At 43.3% G+C, this 18,591-nt stretch overlaps 1 protein-coding gene across 1 annotated transcript in view; it reads left to right on the top strand.

The window, feature by feature from the left end:
• TTLL5 (tubulin tyrosine ligase like 5) overlaps positions 1–18,591 on the top strand; it is a 309,724-nt gene that overhangs the window by 248,247 nt on the left and 42,886 nt on the right. The window contains exon 30 of the mRNA XM_068963929.1: positions 7,408–7,490. Coding sequence (XP_068820030.1) covers positions 7,408–7,490 — 83 coding nt within the window. The remainder of the gene's footprint in view (positions 1–7,407; positions 7,491–18,591) is intronic.

The raw sequence follows: 18,591 nt of genomic DNA, 5'->3' as shown, positions 1-18,591 counted from the left end.
TGCCTTCTTTATGGTCCAATTCTCACATCCACATGGGACTACTAGAAAGACTGTAGCTTTGGCTGTGCCGACCTCTGTCAGCAGAGTGATGCCTCTAGTTTTTAATATGCTCTTTATGTTTGTCACAGCTTTCCTTTCAAGGAGCAAGTGTGTTTTAATTTCATGGCTGTAGCCACCATCTGCAGTGATTTTGGAACCCAAGAAAATAAAATCTGTCACTGCTTCCACTTTTTTCCCTTCTACTTGCCATGAAATTATGGGACTGGCTGCCATGATCTTAGTTTTTGAATGTTGAGTTTTAAGCCAGCTTTTTCATTCTTCTCTTTCACCCTCATCAAGAGGCTCTTTAGTTCCTGTTCAGTTTCTCCCATTAGACAGGTATCATCTGCATATCTCAGGTTACTGATATTTCTCCCAGCAGTCTTGCTTCCAGCTTGTGATTCATCTAGCCCAGCATTTCGTATGATGTACTCTGCATAGAAGGTAAATAAGCAGAGTGAACAGCCTTGGCATACTCTTTCCCCAATTTAGAACCAGTCTGTTGTTCCATGTCCAGCTCTAACTGGACCTCCTGTACAGGTTTCTCAGGAGCCAAGTAAGGTGGTCTGGTATTTTCATCTCTTTAAGAATTTTCTACAGTTTGTTGTGGTCCACATAGTCAAAGGCTTTAGCGTAGTCAGTGAAACAGAAGTAGATGTTTTTCTGGAATTCTCTTGCTTTCCATATGATCCAACAAATGTTGGCAATTTGATCTCTGGTTCCTCTGCCTTTTCTAAACCCAGCTTGTCCATCTGGAACTTCTTGGTTCATGTACTGCTGAAGCCTAACTTGAAGGATTTGGGCATTACTTTACCAGCATGTGAAATGAGCACAATTGTACAGTAGTTTGAAGATTCTTTGGCATTGCTCCTCTTTGGGATTGGAATGAAAACTGACCTTTCCAGTCCTGTGGCCTCTGCTGAGTTTTCTAAATTTGCTGATATATCGAGTGCAGCACTTTAACAGCATCATCTTTTAGGATTTGAAATAATTCAGCTTGAATTCCATTACATCCACTAGCTGCTTCCTAATGCCCACTGACTTCACACTCCAGGATATCTGACTTTAGGGGAGTGACCACACCATCATGGTAATCTGGGTCATTAAGACGTTTTTTGTATTGTTCTTCTGCATATTCTTGCCATCTCTTTTTAATCTCTTCTGCTTCTGTTAGGTCCTTACCATTTCTGTCCTTTATCATGCCCATCCTTGCATGAAATGTCCCTTAATATATTCAGTTTTCTTGAAGAGATTTCTATTCTTTCCCATGCTGTTGTTTTCCTCTATTTCTTTGCATTGTTCACTTAAGAAGGTTTTCTTATCTCTCCTTGCTATTCTCTGGAACTCTGCATTCAGTTGGGTATATCTTTCCCTTTCTTCCTTGCCTTTCTCTTCTTTTCTCTTATCTATAAAGCCTGTTCAGACAACCACTTTACCTCCTTATATTCTTTTCTTTTTCTTCGAGATGATTGTGGTCATTGCCTCTTGTACAGTGGTACAAACCTCCATCCATAGTTTTTCAGGCACTCTGTCTGGCAGATCTAATCCCTTTAATCTATTCATCATCACCACTGTATAATCATAAGGGATTTGGTTTAGGTCTTTTTTCCCCTACTTCCTTCAATTTAAGCCTGAATTTTGCAATAAGGAGCTCAAGATCTAAGTCTTCATAGAACCGGTCAACTTCAGCTTATTCAGCATTAGAGGCTGGGACATAGTGGATTACTGTGAGGCTGAAAGGTTTGTCTTAGAAATGAAGTGAGAACCTTCTGTTGTTTTTGAGATTGCATCCAAGTACTGCATTTCAGATGCTTTTGTTGATTGTGAGAGCTACTCCATTTCTCTAAGGAATTCTTGCCCACAGTAGTAGATATAATAGTCATTTGAATTAAATTCGCTCATTCCTGTCCATTTTAGTTCACTGATTCCTAAGATGTCGATGTTCACTCTTGCTGTCTCCTGCTTGACCACTTGCAATTTACCTTGATTCATGAACCTAACATTCCGGGTTCCTATGCAGTATTGTTCTTTACAGCACTGGACTTCACTTTTACCACCAGACACATCCACAACTGAGCATCATTTCTGCTTTGGCTCAGCCTCTTCGTTCTTCCTGGAGCTATTAGTAATTGCTATCCACTTTACCCCAGTAGCATATTGGATACATTCCCACCTGGAGGGCTTATCTACCAGTGTCATATTTTTTTGCCTTTTCATACTGTTCATTCCAAGGCCAAATTTGCCTGTTACTCCAGGTGTTTCTTGACTTCCTACTTTTGCATTCCAGTCCCCTATAATGAAAAGGACATCTTTTTGGGGTGTTAGTTCTAAAAGGTCTTGGAGGTCTTCATAGAACCGTTCAACTTCAGCTTCTTCAGCGTTACTGGTTGGGGCATAGACTTGGATTACCGTGATATTGAATGGTTTGCCTTGGAGACGAACAGAGATCATTCTGTCATTTTTGAGATTGCATCCAAGTACTGCATTTCGGACTCTTTTGTTGGCCATGATGGCTACTCCATTTCTTCTGAGGGATTTCTGCCTGCAGTAGTAGATATAATGGTCATCTGAGTTAAATTCACCCATTCCAGTCCATTTTAGTTTGCTGATTCCTAGAATGTCAATGTTCACTCTTGCCATCTCCTGTTTGACTACTTCCAATTTGCCTTGATTCATGGACCTGACATTCCAGGTTCCTATGCAATATTGCTCTTTACAGCATCGGACCTTGCTTCTATCACCAGTCACATCCACAGCTGGGTATTGTTTTTGCTTTGGCTTCATCCCTTCATTCTTTCTGGAGTTATTTCTCCACTGATCTCCAGTAGCATATTGGGCACCTACCGACCTGGGGAGTTCCTCTTTCATTATCCTATCATTTTGCCTTTTCATACTGTTCATGGGGTTCTCAAGGCAAGAATACTGAAGTGGTTTGCCATTCCCTTCTCCAGTGGACCACATTCTGTCAGACCTCTCCACCATGACCCGCCCGTCTTGGGTTGCCCCACGCAGCATGGCTTAGTTTCACTGAGTTAGACAAGGCTGTGGTCTGTGTGATTAGATTGACCAGTTTTCTATGATTATGGTTTCAGTGTGTCTGCCCTCTGATGCCCTCTCACAACACTTACTGTCTTACTTGGGTTTCTCTTACCTTGGATGTAGGGTATCTCTTCACGGATGCTCCAGCAAAGCACAGCTGCTGCTCCTTACCTTGGACGAGGGGTGTTTCCTCATGCCGCCCCTCCTGACCTTGAACATGGAGTAGCTCCTCTCAGCCCTCCTGCGCTCGTGCAGCCACCGCTCCTTGAACATGGAGTTAAACTTTTTGTTTCTCGCTTGGACCTAGAAGAGCAAGTATCAGCCTTACAGGCGCTTTGGATGGCTTTGGGGAGTCCATGAGGAACTTAAATAAAATGCACCTGCATTCCAGATGCAGGTCTCCAAGGCTAAGGCTTGGGAAAAGGGAAAGCCCTCTGCTCCTTCCTCTCCTCCTTGCATCTATGGTTCCCCTGTCCTCAGAAGTGGAAAGGTGTGGGCAGGGCCCAGGTCGCAGCTCACTACAGGGGAAGGGCTGTAAGACAGCGTGATCCTTGCATCACTCCTGGAATGTGACTTCAAGCGCCCTGTCTCCACTGGGGGTGTCGGGACCACCTGGCACCTAAGCCTCTACCAGGTGCTCCCAGAGCTCCTTATACCACCTTGCTCTGTGCCCACCAGTCCGTGTTTCCCTGACTTCTCTGGTGGTACCAATCACCTAGGCCCTTGGGGGCTGTAAAAAAAAACCTAAGTTCTTAAGGCCTGTCCCAGACCACTGAATCAGGATCTCCAAGGGAACAGTCTGGAAAGCTGTGTGGTTAACAAGGGTCTTTTAATTTCATGGTTGCAATCACGATCTGCAGTGATTTTGGAGCCCCCTAAAATTAAGTCTGTCACTGTTTCCACTGTTTCCCCATCTATTTGCCATGAAGTGATGAGACTGGATGTCATGATCTTTGTTTTTTGACTGTTGAGTTTTAAGCCAGCATTTTTACTCTCCTCTTTCATTTTCATCAGTCAGTTAGTTAGTTCAGTTCAGTCGCTCAGTCGTTTCTGACTCTTTGTGACCCCATGAATCACAGCATGCCAGGCCTCCCTGTCCATCACCATCTCCCGGAGTTCACTCAGACTCACGTCCATCGAGTCCGTGATGCCATCCAGCCATCTCATCCTGAGTCGTCCTCTTCTCCTCCTGCCCCCAATCCCTCCCAGCATCAGAGTCTTTTCCAATGAGTCAACTCTTCTCATGAAGTGGCCAAAATACTGGAGCTTCAGCTTTAGCATCATTCCTTCCAAAGAAATCCCAGGGTTGATCTCCTTCAGAATGGACTGGTTGGATCTCCTTGCAGTCCAAGGGACCCTCAAGAGTCTTCTCCAACACCACAGTTCAAAAGCATCAATTCTTTGGCACTCAGCCTTCTTCACAGTCCAACTCTCACATCCATACATGACCACAGGAAAAACCATAGCCTTGACTAGATGGACCTTAGTCGGCAAAGTAATGTCTCTGCTTTTGAATATACTATCTAGGTTGGTCATAACTTTTCTTCCAAGGAGTAAGCGTCTTTTAATTTCATTTTCATCAAGAGGCTCTTTAATTCATCTTTGCTTTCTGCCACAAGGGTGGTGTCTCTGCATATCTGAGGTTATTGATATTTCTCCCAGCAATCTTGATTCCAGCTTATGCTTCATCCAGCCCAGCATTTCACACGATGTACTCTGCATATAAGTTAAATAAGCAGGGTGACAGTATACAGCCTTGATGTACTCCTTTCCCAATTTGGAACCAGTTTGTTGTTTCACGTCCAGTTCTAACTGTTGCTTCTTGACCTGCATACAGATTTCTCAGGAGGCAGGTCAGGTGGTCTGGTATTCCCATCTCTTTCAGAATTTTCCACAGTTTGTTGTGATCCACACAGTCCAAGGCTTTAATTAACATAGTCAATGAGCAGATTTTTTTCTCGAATTCTCTTGCTTTCTGTATGATCCAACGGATGTTGGCAATTTGATCTCTGGTTCCTCTGCCTTTTCCAAACCCAGCTTGCACATCTGGAAGTTCTTGGTTCATGTACTGTTGAAGCCTGGCTTGGAGAATTTTGAGCATTACTCTGCTAGCGTGTGAGATGAGTATAATTGTGTGGTAGTTTGAGCATTCTTTGGCATTGCCTTTCTTTGGGATTGGAATGAAAACTGACCTTTTCCAGACCTGTGGCCACTGCTGAGTTTTCCAAATTTGCTGGCATATTGAGTGCAGCACTTTCACAGCATCATCTTTTAGGATTTGAAATAGCTCAATTGGAATTCCATCACCTCCACTAGCTTTGATGCTTTCTAAGACCCACTTGACTTTGCACTCCAGGATGTCTGGTTCTAGATGAGTGATCACACCATCAAGATTATCTGGGTATGAAGATCTTTTTTGTGTAGTTCTTCTATGTATTCTTGCCACCTCTTCTTAATGTCTTCTGCTTCTGTTAGATCCATACCATTTCTGTCCTTTATTGTGCCCATCTTTGCATGAAATGTTCCCTTGGTATCTCTAATTTTCTTGAGGAGATCTCTAGTTTTTCCCATTCTATTGTTTCCCTCTATTTCTTTACATTGATCACTTAGGGAGGTTTTCTTATCTCTCCTTGCTATTCTTTGAAACTCTGCATTCAAATGGATGTATCTTTCCTTTTCTTCTTTACCTTTCACTTCTCTTTTTTTCTCAGCTATTTGTAAGGCCTCCTCAGATAACCATTTTTCCTTTTTTGCATTTCTTTTTCTTGGGAATGGTCTTGATCACTGCCTCCTGTACAGTGTCACAAACCTCCATCCATAGTTCTTCAGGCATGCTGTCTATCAGATCTAATCCCTTGAACTTATTTCTCACTTCCACTGTATAATTGTAAGGGATTTGATTTAGGTCATACCCGAATGGTCTAGTGGTTTTCCCCACTCTTCAACTTAAGTCTGAATTTGGCAATACGGAGTTAGTGATCTGAGCCACAGTCAGCTCCCAGTCTTGTTTTTGCTGACTGTATAAGCTTCTGTATCTTCGGCTGCAAATAATATAATCAATCTGATTTCGGTATTGACCATTTGGTGATGTCCATGTGTAGAGTCTTCTCTCGTGTTGTTGGAAGAGGGTGTTTACTGACTCTCCCAGGTAAAATGTTTACATTTCAACTGAAATCAAGGCAGACAGGCCCAACAAATAAGTGTATTTATGGGGCAATGGGTCAGATTACTTCTAGAAATTTTAAGTATATAATAGTGAGTAGGACTGAAGCAATCTCTATCTTCATGGAGCTCACATTCTAGCAAGGATGACAGATGTTAAGCTCACAGCTACCCCATAGTCCCATAGTCCCATAGGTTTTGGTAGTGGCTTTCCTGGTGGTCCCGTGGTTAAGCCTTCATGCTTCCACTGCAGGGCATGTAGGTTTGACCCCTCAGAAGTTCTGCATGCCATGAGATGCAGTCAAGGAAAAAAAAATTTTTAAGAAAAATATATATAATTTTGGTAAATGCAATGAAAGAATGACAAAGCTGTAAGAACCTGTAGCAGGAGGAGCTGGCATAGTCTGGAGGGCATCAGACCAGTGAAAGAGTTTCTAAAGCAAGCAGCTGGGGAGCCTGTGCTGGAAGAATCTAAAATACTCTGTCCTATCTCTTGTCAAAACTTGGTGTGAGGGAAGGTACCTCTATATGTGGTTTCTCAACCTTGGCACAGCTGACATCTTGGACTAGAATATTCTTTGGGGGCACTTTCCAGGGGCACTGTGGGAAAGGCTTAGCACCATTCCTGACCTCTACCCACTAGATGCCAGCAGGCCCCACAGTTGTAACAACCACAAATATCTCAGCATCACCAAATGTCCCTTGCTGGGAGGGTGGGGATAGAGGGCTAAATCCACCCCTACTCTCTCCCCCAGTTGAGAACCACTGTTGCACATAAATTTTTTTTTTATGTCTTTACTTATGATTTATCTAAGTCAATACCAGAAATTTAATTTACTCATTCAGTAAACAAGTAATCTGTTGAGTGCTTATTAGGTGCAGGCATTGTGATAGTTGGGGGCGGAAGCGGGGGGGACACAGTCATGATCCAAGCCTGTGTTTTCTTGAAGCTGTGTTTTAGTGGGGAGAAATGTACAGTCAATTTTAAAACACATAACACTTCAGAAGAAGAAAGTTCTTTCTGATAAGATGACATCTGTACTTGAAAGAAGTCTTAAAAGAAGCCAGGGTGGGGGCAACCCCAGAAGCAAGAGGCAGCGCCCCTGAAGGGCAGTAGTTGACCTCGCCTTTCTGTCTTCAGGTCTAACCAAGCCGCTTGTGTTTCAGAGGGGCCTCCGCAGAAGGGCAGCTGAACGGACTCCAGAGCAGCCTCAACTCTGCAGCCTTTGTGCCCATCACCAGCTCCACAGGTTAGTCTGCGGGGGCGCAGTGGGGAGGGACCGGGCCCACCCTTCTCTCGTCTGCCTCTGAGGAGAGCTCCCGTTCAGAGAACGAAGCCTCTCAGGCTTCTGAAGTGTTGGCAAATGGGCATGTGGTCGCCCTCTTCTTTCAGATGATACGTTTTAGGATGAAGTGGTTTTTCTGCGCTTAGTTTGGGGTAGATGAAATTTCCCAGTCTGGCACAGTGTTATCAGATTTGCAGCATTTAGTAAAAATTGCCTGTATTTGAAAAAACTTGCCAGTGTTTCACCATTTATGTGGTGTTTCCACACGTAGTATTAGCATCTTAGGTTAAATCCTCACCGCAGCCCTGTGAGGTATACTGTTGTCCCCTCCACGTGAGCAGAGGCTCAGAAAGTGGAGAGACCTGTGGGAGCTGATCCGTGGGTGCAGATCTGGAGCTGTGGTCCGGGCTGCGTCCTGCCTGCTAACATCACGGTCTTGCCAGGTAGCAGCTGAGGGCCTCAAGCCTCTCACCGTATAAGGCAGCACTGGCCTGGGTATAGCTTCCTGTGAGTAGCCCTTCCTGCACTCATAGGTCGTCAGAAAACTGAAAGCAAATCCACTATTCGATTCAACAAGTATTTATTTTTGAACACCTCCTGTGGGGAAAGTAGCATGCTGGGCAACTGAGACATATGAAGAGTGAACTAGGCCTTCCCTGCGGTCAAGAAACTTAGAGGCTCAGGGAGAGGGCGGTTGGCGGGATGTGGCTGCAGGAGGGAGTGCCAGGCACTGGGGACACAGAGAATAATGGCAGACAGTGTTGCTGTGTGTCAGGCACACTTCTGAATGCTTCACATGTCATAACTCATCTGTTCACAAAGCACACGTGTAATACGGGAGCTGTATTCCCTGTTTTACAGCTGAAGAAATAAAGGCACAGACAGATTATGAACCATAATCCAAATTCCCACAGTTGGTCAGTGGTGGAGCAGTATTTGAACCCAAGCAACTTGGCCCAGGCTCTTTAGGGATAGAAGAGGGCTTCCTAGAGGAAGACGCGTCTAAACTGGGGTCTGACTGTGACAGGTCAGCCAGGAGAGGGGCAGCCTGGGGTGGAAGGAGGTCCAAGAAGAGAGACCAGTGTGGGCAAAGGCCAGTGAGGGAAGGGGGCTGGTGGTGAAATGGTGCTGTGTTCTGGGGGACCCCCTGTACCAGTGTGGCTAGGAACTAGGGCCTCTGAGCAGGGGGCTTAAGGGCAGGGTGCAAGGGTGTATGTGTGTGATACAATACACCTTAAAATGATGACAAGATTGTTAAGGAATCTGGTTCATTTGCCTATATCATGGGGATAATTATTAATACATATACCTCATAGGCTTACTATATATAGAGAAAGGCTCTATAACTGCACCCAAGTCAGATAATAATATGAAAAGAGTATAGATTTTGTTTTCCACTTAAACTCTTCAAACCTAAATTCAAGAAATAGTTGATGGGTATGTAACTCCCCCCACTTTCCCCCTAAAAAGAACTCCTAGAACATGGTAGTTATTTTTAAGGAGGTTAAATTTCCACCTGGAACTCTTATGGCCTGAGAAGTGGGAGGTTAAGAGAACCATGGCCTACCTGGAATGATTTCCATGAGATAGAGCTCTTAGAGCCTTGCCAGCTCTTCAGATTTGCTGAGGCTGGAGAAGTTTACAAAGCTTAGGAGATCCAGGAAACCTGCCTATTTCATCTGCATATCTTTGATACATTAAGTACGAAACTGAACTTTTTGCATGCACTCTGGCTGAGGAAGTTGGAAATTTGAGCAACCAGGCGGGTCACACTTCCAGCATCTTGATCATGAAGTAGTGTTGACTGACTGTTGACGGTTCTTAGAAGTTTCTGGAACAGTTGTACTGAATTTGGTATTGCTGTAAAACCACAGGACAAGGGGAGGTTGTACTCCTGGTTCTCCTAAGCTTCAGTTATCTATGAATACGTCTCTCCATGCTTCTAACTGAAGATGAGTGTGTTGTCTTCCCGCCTTGTTTACATGGCCCTCTGCGGACTGCTTTTGTCTCCAAATGACTCTGGGCCTCTGAAGTCCTTTGAATTTGTTCTGTTCCATGACTGCCTTGGGGTTCTTGATCCTTAGAGAAATGCTGATGAACGTGCAGTAACTAAGGTTCAGGCATTTTCCAGACTTCCCAATAAATGTTTTACCTTAGCAATATAATAATAACTAAATAACTACCTGGCACTTCAGTGTTTCACCCACAAATTACCTGTTTTTCTCTGTTACTCGTAGATTTAAAGGCATTATTCTGGGGGTTCAGAAGCACATCCTATAAAAAGGAGGAGGTTAGGCTGCTATTAAAAGCATTTTTCTTTAAACCCACAAGAAGGGAGAACAATCCCCACAATAAGTCAGAAGGTTTGCACGTCTCTCCGAGAGTTGGGAAGTTTTCCTGTACAGGGCTCAGTAAACTGCCTGTAAAAGGTGTTTTAGCTCCTGTCTGGTCCAGTTAACTTAGTGATTGAGTCCATGAATGTAGCAAAAGTCTGCTTCCTGACCTCTTGTCCCTTCCCCAAGTCTAGCCAACCAGGCCTTTAAGCTGTGTGACCCTGTTCATCAGGCCGTCTGAACTAGATAGCAGTTCATCCCAGGGTGCTGTTGAAAAACCACTCAAAAGTCCTTTCCCATTGACGGTGGCCTAGTGACATTCTTTTTGTTCTCAACGTTAAATGAGGTAGTGAACGTGAAAGCTCTTAGCAGAGTGCCTGGAATGCTCCGTGAATGTTACTTTTCCTGACTTCCCTACCTCCAGCTATATTCTGCGTGTGCTATAGAAGGGAAGGTGGAGAGTCAGCAGATTTGGAAATTTGAGAAGGAAGCTGGAATGAGGGCCTTTGGCTCAAAGCCAAAGCCACTGGCCCTCCTCCTTTATAAGCATGGTGTTCTTCTTGAGTTCTGAAGTGGTGATGGTGAACGAAAATAGCAGAGCGCAACAGATTAGATAACTGGCATTTCTCTCATGCTGATCTGATGGTGCAAACTACCATTGTCGTAGGGCCTGAAGCCATACCAGCTGCCTTCATTCCTGTCCCTTCGCTTCCCCCCATGCCTTTCCTGTCCTGGAGCCCAGCCTCCATATACACTCCCCCAGGCTTTTTTTTTTTTTTAAAGCTCTTGTAGATCTATGGTCAGAGAAAGGAACCCTTACCTGGACTTTCGAACACCAGTGCTGGATTTCATTTACAAGTAGTGAAGCAGTGTCGTCTGCTAAGCATTGGTCATGTGGGGCCCTGGTAAAATTCTGTGTTGCTTTATGCTTTTTGCATGGGGACAGGCAGCAGCGCCTCAGTGTGCCTCTGCCTGCCTGCTGTGTTGTCTCTGGGACAACAAGAGAAAGGAACTTATTTCAATATACAGTAAAGCCAGTGGAAGTCAAACCCTAAGGATCTAGAAATCACTTTGACTTTCAAATGAAATTACTTGCCTGGCCGCTCTCGGCAGGATGACCTATTTTTCACTCTCAGATTCTTATTCTTTTCACATGCATTGTACAGTTAGTGGAGATCCAGGGTGGCTTTGGAGTATAATAAATTAATAAAAATAAACAAACCCTTGAGATTCTTGCCATAGTGTCTTACACACCTCACTGCTCCCAAAATGTTCTCTCCCCAGAGCCAGAGGGACAAGAATTTGGGTTTATTACCCACTCTTAACATGGTTAGAAAGCAAGAGAGAGAGGATAGATTCGATGTTTGGCAGGAAATGGGGTGCCAGCATCGGGGTGAATGATGGTCCCCTAAAGCCTAGTTTTAGATTTGACCTCTTGTCCTTTCAGCCAAGATTAAATAAAGTGTTAAGTGGGGGTTTTTCTTACATTTTTCAGGATCTTTGGAAGCTCCCCAGGTTATTTTCGCCAGATCCAAACCCTTGCCCACACAATCTGGAGCCCTTGCTACAGTTATAGGACACAGGAAACCCAAGTCGGTGAAGTCAGGGCCAATTTAAGGTAACAGTAAGAAATAAGAGCTTATTTTTTTTATTATAACTTGCTGACTTTATGCCACAGCAAGAGTATTAATAGCTATCAAGAGAAGTGATAGTTTCTCAAAATGACAAGGAAATTGGCATTTTATAAAAACCAAAGCTCAGAAGGACTCTCCAAAATTGTGGGTCCAAGTAAAGCTACCGCTATCTTGCTTCTGTGTTGACTTACCAGTAGGTGGCGCTGTGGCAGTAAGAAATCTCCTTAACTCTTCTGGAGGCTTTTGATTAAAAGTATGGGGGCGTTGAGGCCAATCAGAGAAAGAAACTAAAACCGTAATTGAGTTATTCACAAATAAAATGTAACAGGATATGTTGAAAAGCATGATATTTGAAGATCAAATTGCAGTAGCATCTAAAGAAGATGAATATTTGTTATTAAAGAAAACTTTTAGGCTGCAGTTGAGTAATTTGTGAATTGGACTTTGAGATAATAATAGGAGATAGGCAAAGAAAAAAAATTTTTTTAATTTTTTGGCAAGATTGATTAATTATGCTTCTTTCTGAGTTAAGATAAACATATACTGTAACTGGAAGAAAAACAAAACTGTCACTGCATCCTACCACTTGTCCGAGAAAAGCTCCTTCACTGAAGGCATGCCCTGACTTGATCTCATGAGGTTATACCCACACTTCACCAGTGCTACACCCCCCCCCCAGTATTTTGTTCCGCACTCTCACTTCCAGAAAATTCTATGAAACCACAAAATTTTGATGATTCCTTTCCTCTTTGCTCTACCCTACACACTAAAGCATTAATGGCACACCTGCTATGAGCTTAATACCCCTCTTACCTCTAGTGGAATATTTATAAACTTATTTGAGAAGCATTATTCATCAAACTACCCCAGGAGAGGCAAAGGAGGGAGGAAAATTATTTACCCACCACAGGATTCATTTACATTGGATCCGAAAGCTTCAAATATCTTTCCCCAGCCCATCTAAACTCTTTCCAAAAAGGAATGAGAAGAGAGGAGGGAACACCAAATCCACGGCTTGGTCACCTACCAAAATGTGCCAGAGAAACTGAAAACAACCAGAGTGCCATTGGTAACACTTACCCAGTGGTCCTTCAGTCCTAATACTAAGCAGCCCATCCAGTGAGGAACAGCTCATAAAATATAGAAACCTAGAGCGAGAAGGCCAGTGTTTCCTTCAGGAGACTGGCAGCCAGGAGAGCGAATATGACATCAAGCTCCAAACCAAACCAGCGGCCTGCCAAGAAGTACTAACGTCCCTCCATGTCCAGGACTGTGAGACTTGGACTTGCCTCAGTTGTAATATCACTTTCCTTGAACCTATTTCATTAGTAGCCCTTACAGTCCACCCAGAACATACACTGGCAACATAGGCTCATCAGCAAAGAAGCCCCGGGAAGGAGCTCGTCTCTCAACACTTAAATCTCCATTGCAAACACAGATCCCGCTGAGCCTGAGTTGTACATAAGCTCGGGGTGGGAGGTGGGGGTGCTGTGCTAAGGGAGTGAGACCACACGCCAAGTGTATATGGGCCCAGAAGACAGTGGGTGCAGTATAACTGTGGGGAGGCCCCGGGGGCAGGCCCGCCAGCCCAGCAGATGGCAGTGGGCTGCCTCTCCTTGAGCAGGGGAGTTAGGTGGTTTACAAAGTGAGGAGGCAGAACCCCAGGAGTCCACAGCCCATCACCCAGACACGTGCTTTATTCCCATATAAATGCAGTGTGGACAGAATCACTGCTTGGGCAGAGGTCCCTTTAGCCACAGTCATGAAGGAAGGTTATCACCAGCTCTCCAAATATGGGTTTAGAGATGCAGTCAAGTTAAATTCAAGGATTTTGATATGTGTTTGCATAGCATGTTTTATAAGACTGAAAAAATACCAGTTGTTCTTATCAAAAAATGAGAAAGATGTGCTGAAGGATACTGGGGACTCAAGACTGTTTAAGATCCTCAATATGCGGCCCCAGGCAAGTGGCATATTTAAAATCATGCACTGTTCTGTGTCTTCTTAGATTCTTTATTGTCAATTTGGCATCCATTCATCTCAGAGTCAATTATGTCAACTCTGTTTTCTTGATGCTTTGGCATTTGGGGACTTACAGACTGCCCCTGCCAGGCAAGCTAATTCCTAAAGATAATGACAACTTGCCCACATATGTGTCCTTCATATACAAACCAGTCAATCCCAAGTTTAAATCCCCGACTACCTCTTTATCTAATTCTTCCATGACAAGTCAAAATTTTCCTTGCCCTAATTCACTCTGGGACCAGGGACCCAGCAAGTAGATACCACCCCTATAGCCCAAAGCCCGCCAGAATTATTTAAACTAGCCAGTCTTACGCTGTTTACCCTGTCCCGCCTCACCTTTCCCAAGGAAACTCCAAATAAGGCTCTGGCCTAGACTTTCCCCTCACCTCTGTCTTCTGAATACACTGACGTTTGCCCCTGGATGGCGGGCATGACCCCGTCTAGGACCTACGACCAAAATCAACTTCGTCCTGCCAGGCCTTGTTCATAACCCCTCCTTAGCTGTGCTGACTTCAGCACACTATACCCAGCCTGTACTTTCTTAGAACAGACATCAATAGGAAGAATAGCTTTGATTTGCTGTACAAGGAACCAGGAAAAAATCTGAATCAATTAGGTTTGTATCACCCAGTTCTGCGCAACTGGTCTTAGTACTTCATTATAGGCTGTGTTGCACAAGTGATGTTTGAACAGTAGGTGTTTTGCTAGTCTTAATCTGGCTGCAGCCACACAAGAAGGATGTGGATCCCTCTACATGGCAAAATCGCCTGGCTGCCAGCAATTGGAATTTCATGCTTTCCTGTCCTGAGGCCTCTTTCATTTCATGTAGTAACTCTTTCTACATTCAGCAACAAAACTCAGGCATAGCTGAACAACCTGGGTGGAAATGGGGGGTAGAAAATAGCCCGTCTTTCAGTTTGAGGGGAAATGGTGGGGGGGTGCTTCTAAGAACCCACCCAAAGGGGGTTCATTTGCCTTAAAGAAAATCAGGGAACTCTGTTTCTGAAAGGGATTAAGAAATGGACTACTGAGATAACATCTGAAAATGGATATTGTCTCTTGCTGAGCTGGCAAAGTCCCGAGAGAGGAGTGATGGGTCTTCAATTGTTAACAATCACTACCTTGTTATAAAGAGAGGAGGGAAGTGCGGTGGCTCCTTTCTCAGCTTACATTTGTATTAAGGAAGCACAGTCACCTTCTGGAAAAAAGTTGCCTGGCACCCTGGATTGTTAGAGCTCTCCCTACCGTTGCGTCTTGTAGCAGGTCTGTGCTGTCCTGTGTGGTATCCATTCTCTTGGGGTGGAAAAAGATCCTGTTTATTCTTGCAGTCCTGAATTGGGCAGGCAACCAGCATAAAGTTACCTTACCCTGGGAGCCTTTATACTTCATCGCTACAAGTTATCAATCTATACTCCCCCCGTGGTTATTCATCCAGTGAACCCACACATCGTGCTTCTGGCTTCAATGAGATGCTTGTTATAGGCACATACTTTTGCTCTGCCATCCTTTTATCCTTAGGACATAATTGCTCCTAAACGTTCTAAAGAAAGAAAACGGCATGCTAAGCCATGCCTGTCTTTGGAAAAAGCAAGTTTTGCCCGTGGAAATATTTACAGCTCTGCTTGCCCAACCTGTAGAATTGGAATTGGGTCCCAAAGAGTATGTAGGTAGGTAATGCAAGGTGTGAAGAATGGTGACTTGAAGTATATTGCCCTGTGGGCATGATTCACCTTTATATTTGTTCTATATTCTTTCAAGTTAGGATTATAAGGCAAAAGACTCAGATTCTCTTAAGTTCCCAGAATGAAGATCATCACTAGTAAAGCAATGGTCTCTTACAGTTCTTTGATCTCACCTTTTGGACATGCAGGTATGTCCATTTAGGGCTTCTGTAAGTATCGGGGAGCCCTCTTCTCTTGAAACCTATACCCAGGTTAACTGGTTATGTGATACCAAAGAGGAGCAGCTTGAATGTGTGGAATGTCCCTTCAGCTTCATCAATAAAACATAGCACGTATCGCCAGTATAAAATGGGGATATACCTGAGAAATCCAACCTGGTTGTCAGGGTGTGAAGAAGAAAGTCAGCTGGTTAGAAGCTGCTGTTTTAGTGTTGCTTGTTTGTTGGTTGGCTTTTGTTGTTGGGTAGAACAATCACTCTTTTTCTTTTTTTGTATCAGTGGGATTAAAAAGTGACTTTCCTCCCTGCCATTCACTTCTAGTTTGCTTCCCAGGGAAATTAAGATATGTGACAAGACATTTGATGAGTTATTTTTTAATTTTTTATGGCTGAGCTGCAAATCTTAGTAAATAATGAATCATTCATAGTTAATCTTCAGACATTAAAATATGCAATTTCTAGAAACGTGACTTCTCTCAGGCCTTGTATTTTCTATTTACTCATCCTTTCTACTGTTCTCCACTGCAAATCGCCATTATTCATGGTACCTATCCTTACCCTCCTCTTTTCATGCTGAGGATTCGGGTTGTCTACAATAACCCTTTGATTATCGAGGTGAGAAAGGCCCTCAGTTTACCTCTGTTAGAGAAGGTTATTCGGAGAAGGCAATGGCACGCCACTCCAGTACTCTTGCCTGGAAAATCCCATGGACAGAAGAGCCTGGTAGGCTGCAGCCCATGGGGTCGAGAAGAGTCGGACATGACTGAGCGACTTCATTTTCACTTTTCACTTTCATGCATTGGAGAAGGAAACCCACTCCAGTGTTCTTGCCTGAAGAATCCCAGGGACGGGGGGAACCTGGTGGGCTGCCGTCTATGGGGTTGCAGAGAGTCAGACACAACTGAAGCGACTTAGCAGCAGCAGAAAGTTATTGTACATAAGCTCAGGGGAGAGACAGTCTCAAAAGTCAGACCTCATGGAAACCTGCAGCCTTATCTGGGACAGTTAGCAGCTATGGTGGCTAAATGATGAGTCTGTTAGGCCATCCCTATGACCAGGTCATCTGTTGTCTCCTCAGCAACTAGCTTTCATTGTTCTCGGGTGAACAGCTCATGACCGTTACTCGTGGCTCGACCTCTCTGTGTGATGCTTTCTCTCCCCACTTGCTGTGTTCAGCTTTAAAAGACAGAATCAAAATATTTTCCATTCACTCGTCTAGCAAAGTGTCACTGGTGTGCAGAACTAAAGTTAGGTAGCTGCTGCCTTTCAGATGTCAGGCTGCTTCTAGTGTTAGCCTGATTATGTGATTAAAAAGTTTCCAGTCTGTGCATGACTGGCAATTTTCATCAGCTGAGATTGTAGCTAGGCAGATAGAGCATAGACGTCTCATCTCTAGCAGAGTCTTAAAAAATGTAAAACCATGTGTAATAAAATAATATAAAGAGAAAATCAAGGCCAAGAAGTATGTATTTCAAATTTTTCAAATATCAGACCAAGTAAAATTACTATAACTGAGGTTAAATCTGGTTCTGAATCTCCTAACAACCAGGACAAAATGGAAAGTGTGATGAATAAAAGTATATAATTCTCATTATCAAAAAGGGAGAAATACCCTGGGGGAAAATTAAGCTTCTTCCTAGCTCCTACTCTAAAACCTGTATTTTCCTACTTTACACAGAGGACACTGAATGACCCTGAATGAATAATAGTGCCCTCAACATCCTAATATAACAGAAGTAGGTCACGTTTCTTGGCGTGACCAACAATGAAGGCAAAATATTTCAGTGCATGTCAACAAAGACAGTTTTGTGAAGGACAAAACTAATATAATCTAAGGTTCTCTGTGGTCCAACATAATCCAAGTGTGAAGGACTGGGTATTTAGAGGACTGATGGATAGCATATGCCACAGACAATCTGAAAATACAACTTGTTGCAATATTGATGGCTTAGTAAGAGCTAGTTGTGCTCTTAGGCTAAAGTCCAGACACCTGGTCTTCTACGTTACTGGTTGAAGATGCCTCTGTCTGCTTTGGGAAACAGGTGGCGCAGGTAACATTTTGTGAGCACTGTGGAGGCTAAGTGATATTCTCACCCCGTCATACAGCATATTTCTTCTCTGTGCCTTTATTTGTACGTAGTTTCCTCTGCTTGTGCACCATCCACCTCCTCTTGCCCTTTCGCATACCCAGTCTGATTTAGATGCTTTCTGACTATGCTTGAGTGGAACCCTGTGATTGCCTCTACTAGAATGTGACACTTGCAACATTCTAATATCCTCAGGGATCACTTGACTCTTTCCCCCACTGGACTATGATTCCCTGGAAGGCAAGGATCAGCTGTGATTTGATGCTGAAACCCCAAGTCTTAGCACAATGCCCAGCCAGTAGTAGGGACTTAAAAAATTCAGGTTGAATAGATGAACGAGTGGAATTTCATGTTTCTGTCTGTGTGTATTCTTTTGCCAACATCTGGAGTACCTATTCACCTATACAAATGTCTCTTATCCTTTAAGGATCCAGTTAAGTTTTTTCCCCTCCAATAATCCTTACTCGTGTAATTACATTTATCTTGCCATTTGTTTAAAATCCCTGGAGCACTTATATTTTATACCATGAAGTTCAATGCTTCAAGTATTTTGTCATCTTTTATCACTACTTACTTCTGGAGCAAATTGCCTCTTTCAGTAGGACCAGAAATCTTTGAGCGCAGGATTATGTTCTGTAAATTTCTTAAGTTTCTAGCAATATCCAAAATGTATTACCTTGTAGTATCAGCCCTTAAGAAAAAAAAATACTTAACACACATAAAATTATTCTGGAAAATAGTTTATGCCCTTTATTCTCCTCACTTTAAAGTAAAATGCTTAATCTTAGATTACAATGAAAATTTTATAAAGCATTTTACTATTAAATTGTCTTCAAAACTAAAATCACCTACCTTATAAATTACGTAGTGTTTCTAACCTATTTCTTGCAATATTTTAAAACTACTTCCTAAAAAATAATGACTGATCATTACTTTTCAGATAACAACCTCAAACACATTCATAACCTTGCTATATTCAGTTACAGTGCAGAATTCAGGATAAAGATGTTCTGTTTTAGACACATCAAGGATCTCTTTATAACAATTAAAATGAGGTATAGTTTTTGAAAAATATTATCCTTCAGCT

Source organism: Capricornis sumatraensis, chromosome 2 (assembly GCF_032405125.1).
Source record: "Capricornis sumatraensis isolate serow.1 chromosome 2, serow.2, whole genome shotgun sequence".
Classification (NCBI taxonomy): Eukaryota; Metazoa; Chordata; class Mammalia; order Artiodactyla; family Bovidae; genus Capricornis; species Capricornis sumatraensis.
The sequence above is the reverse complement of the archived record's forward strand: the minus strand, read 5'-3'. Positions and strand labels throughout refer to the sequence as shown.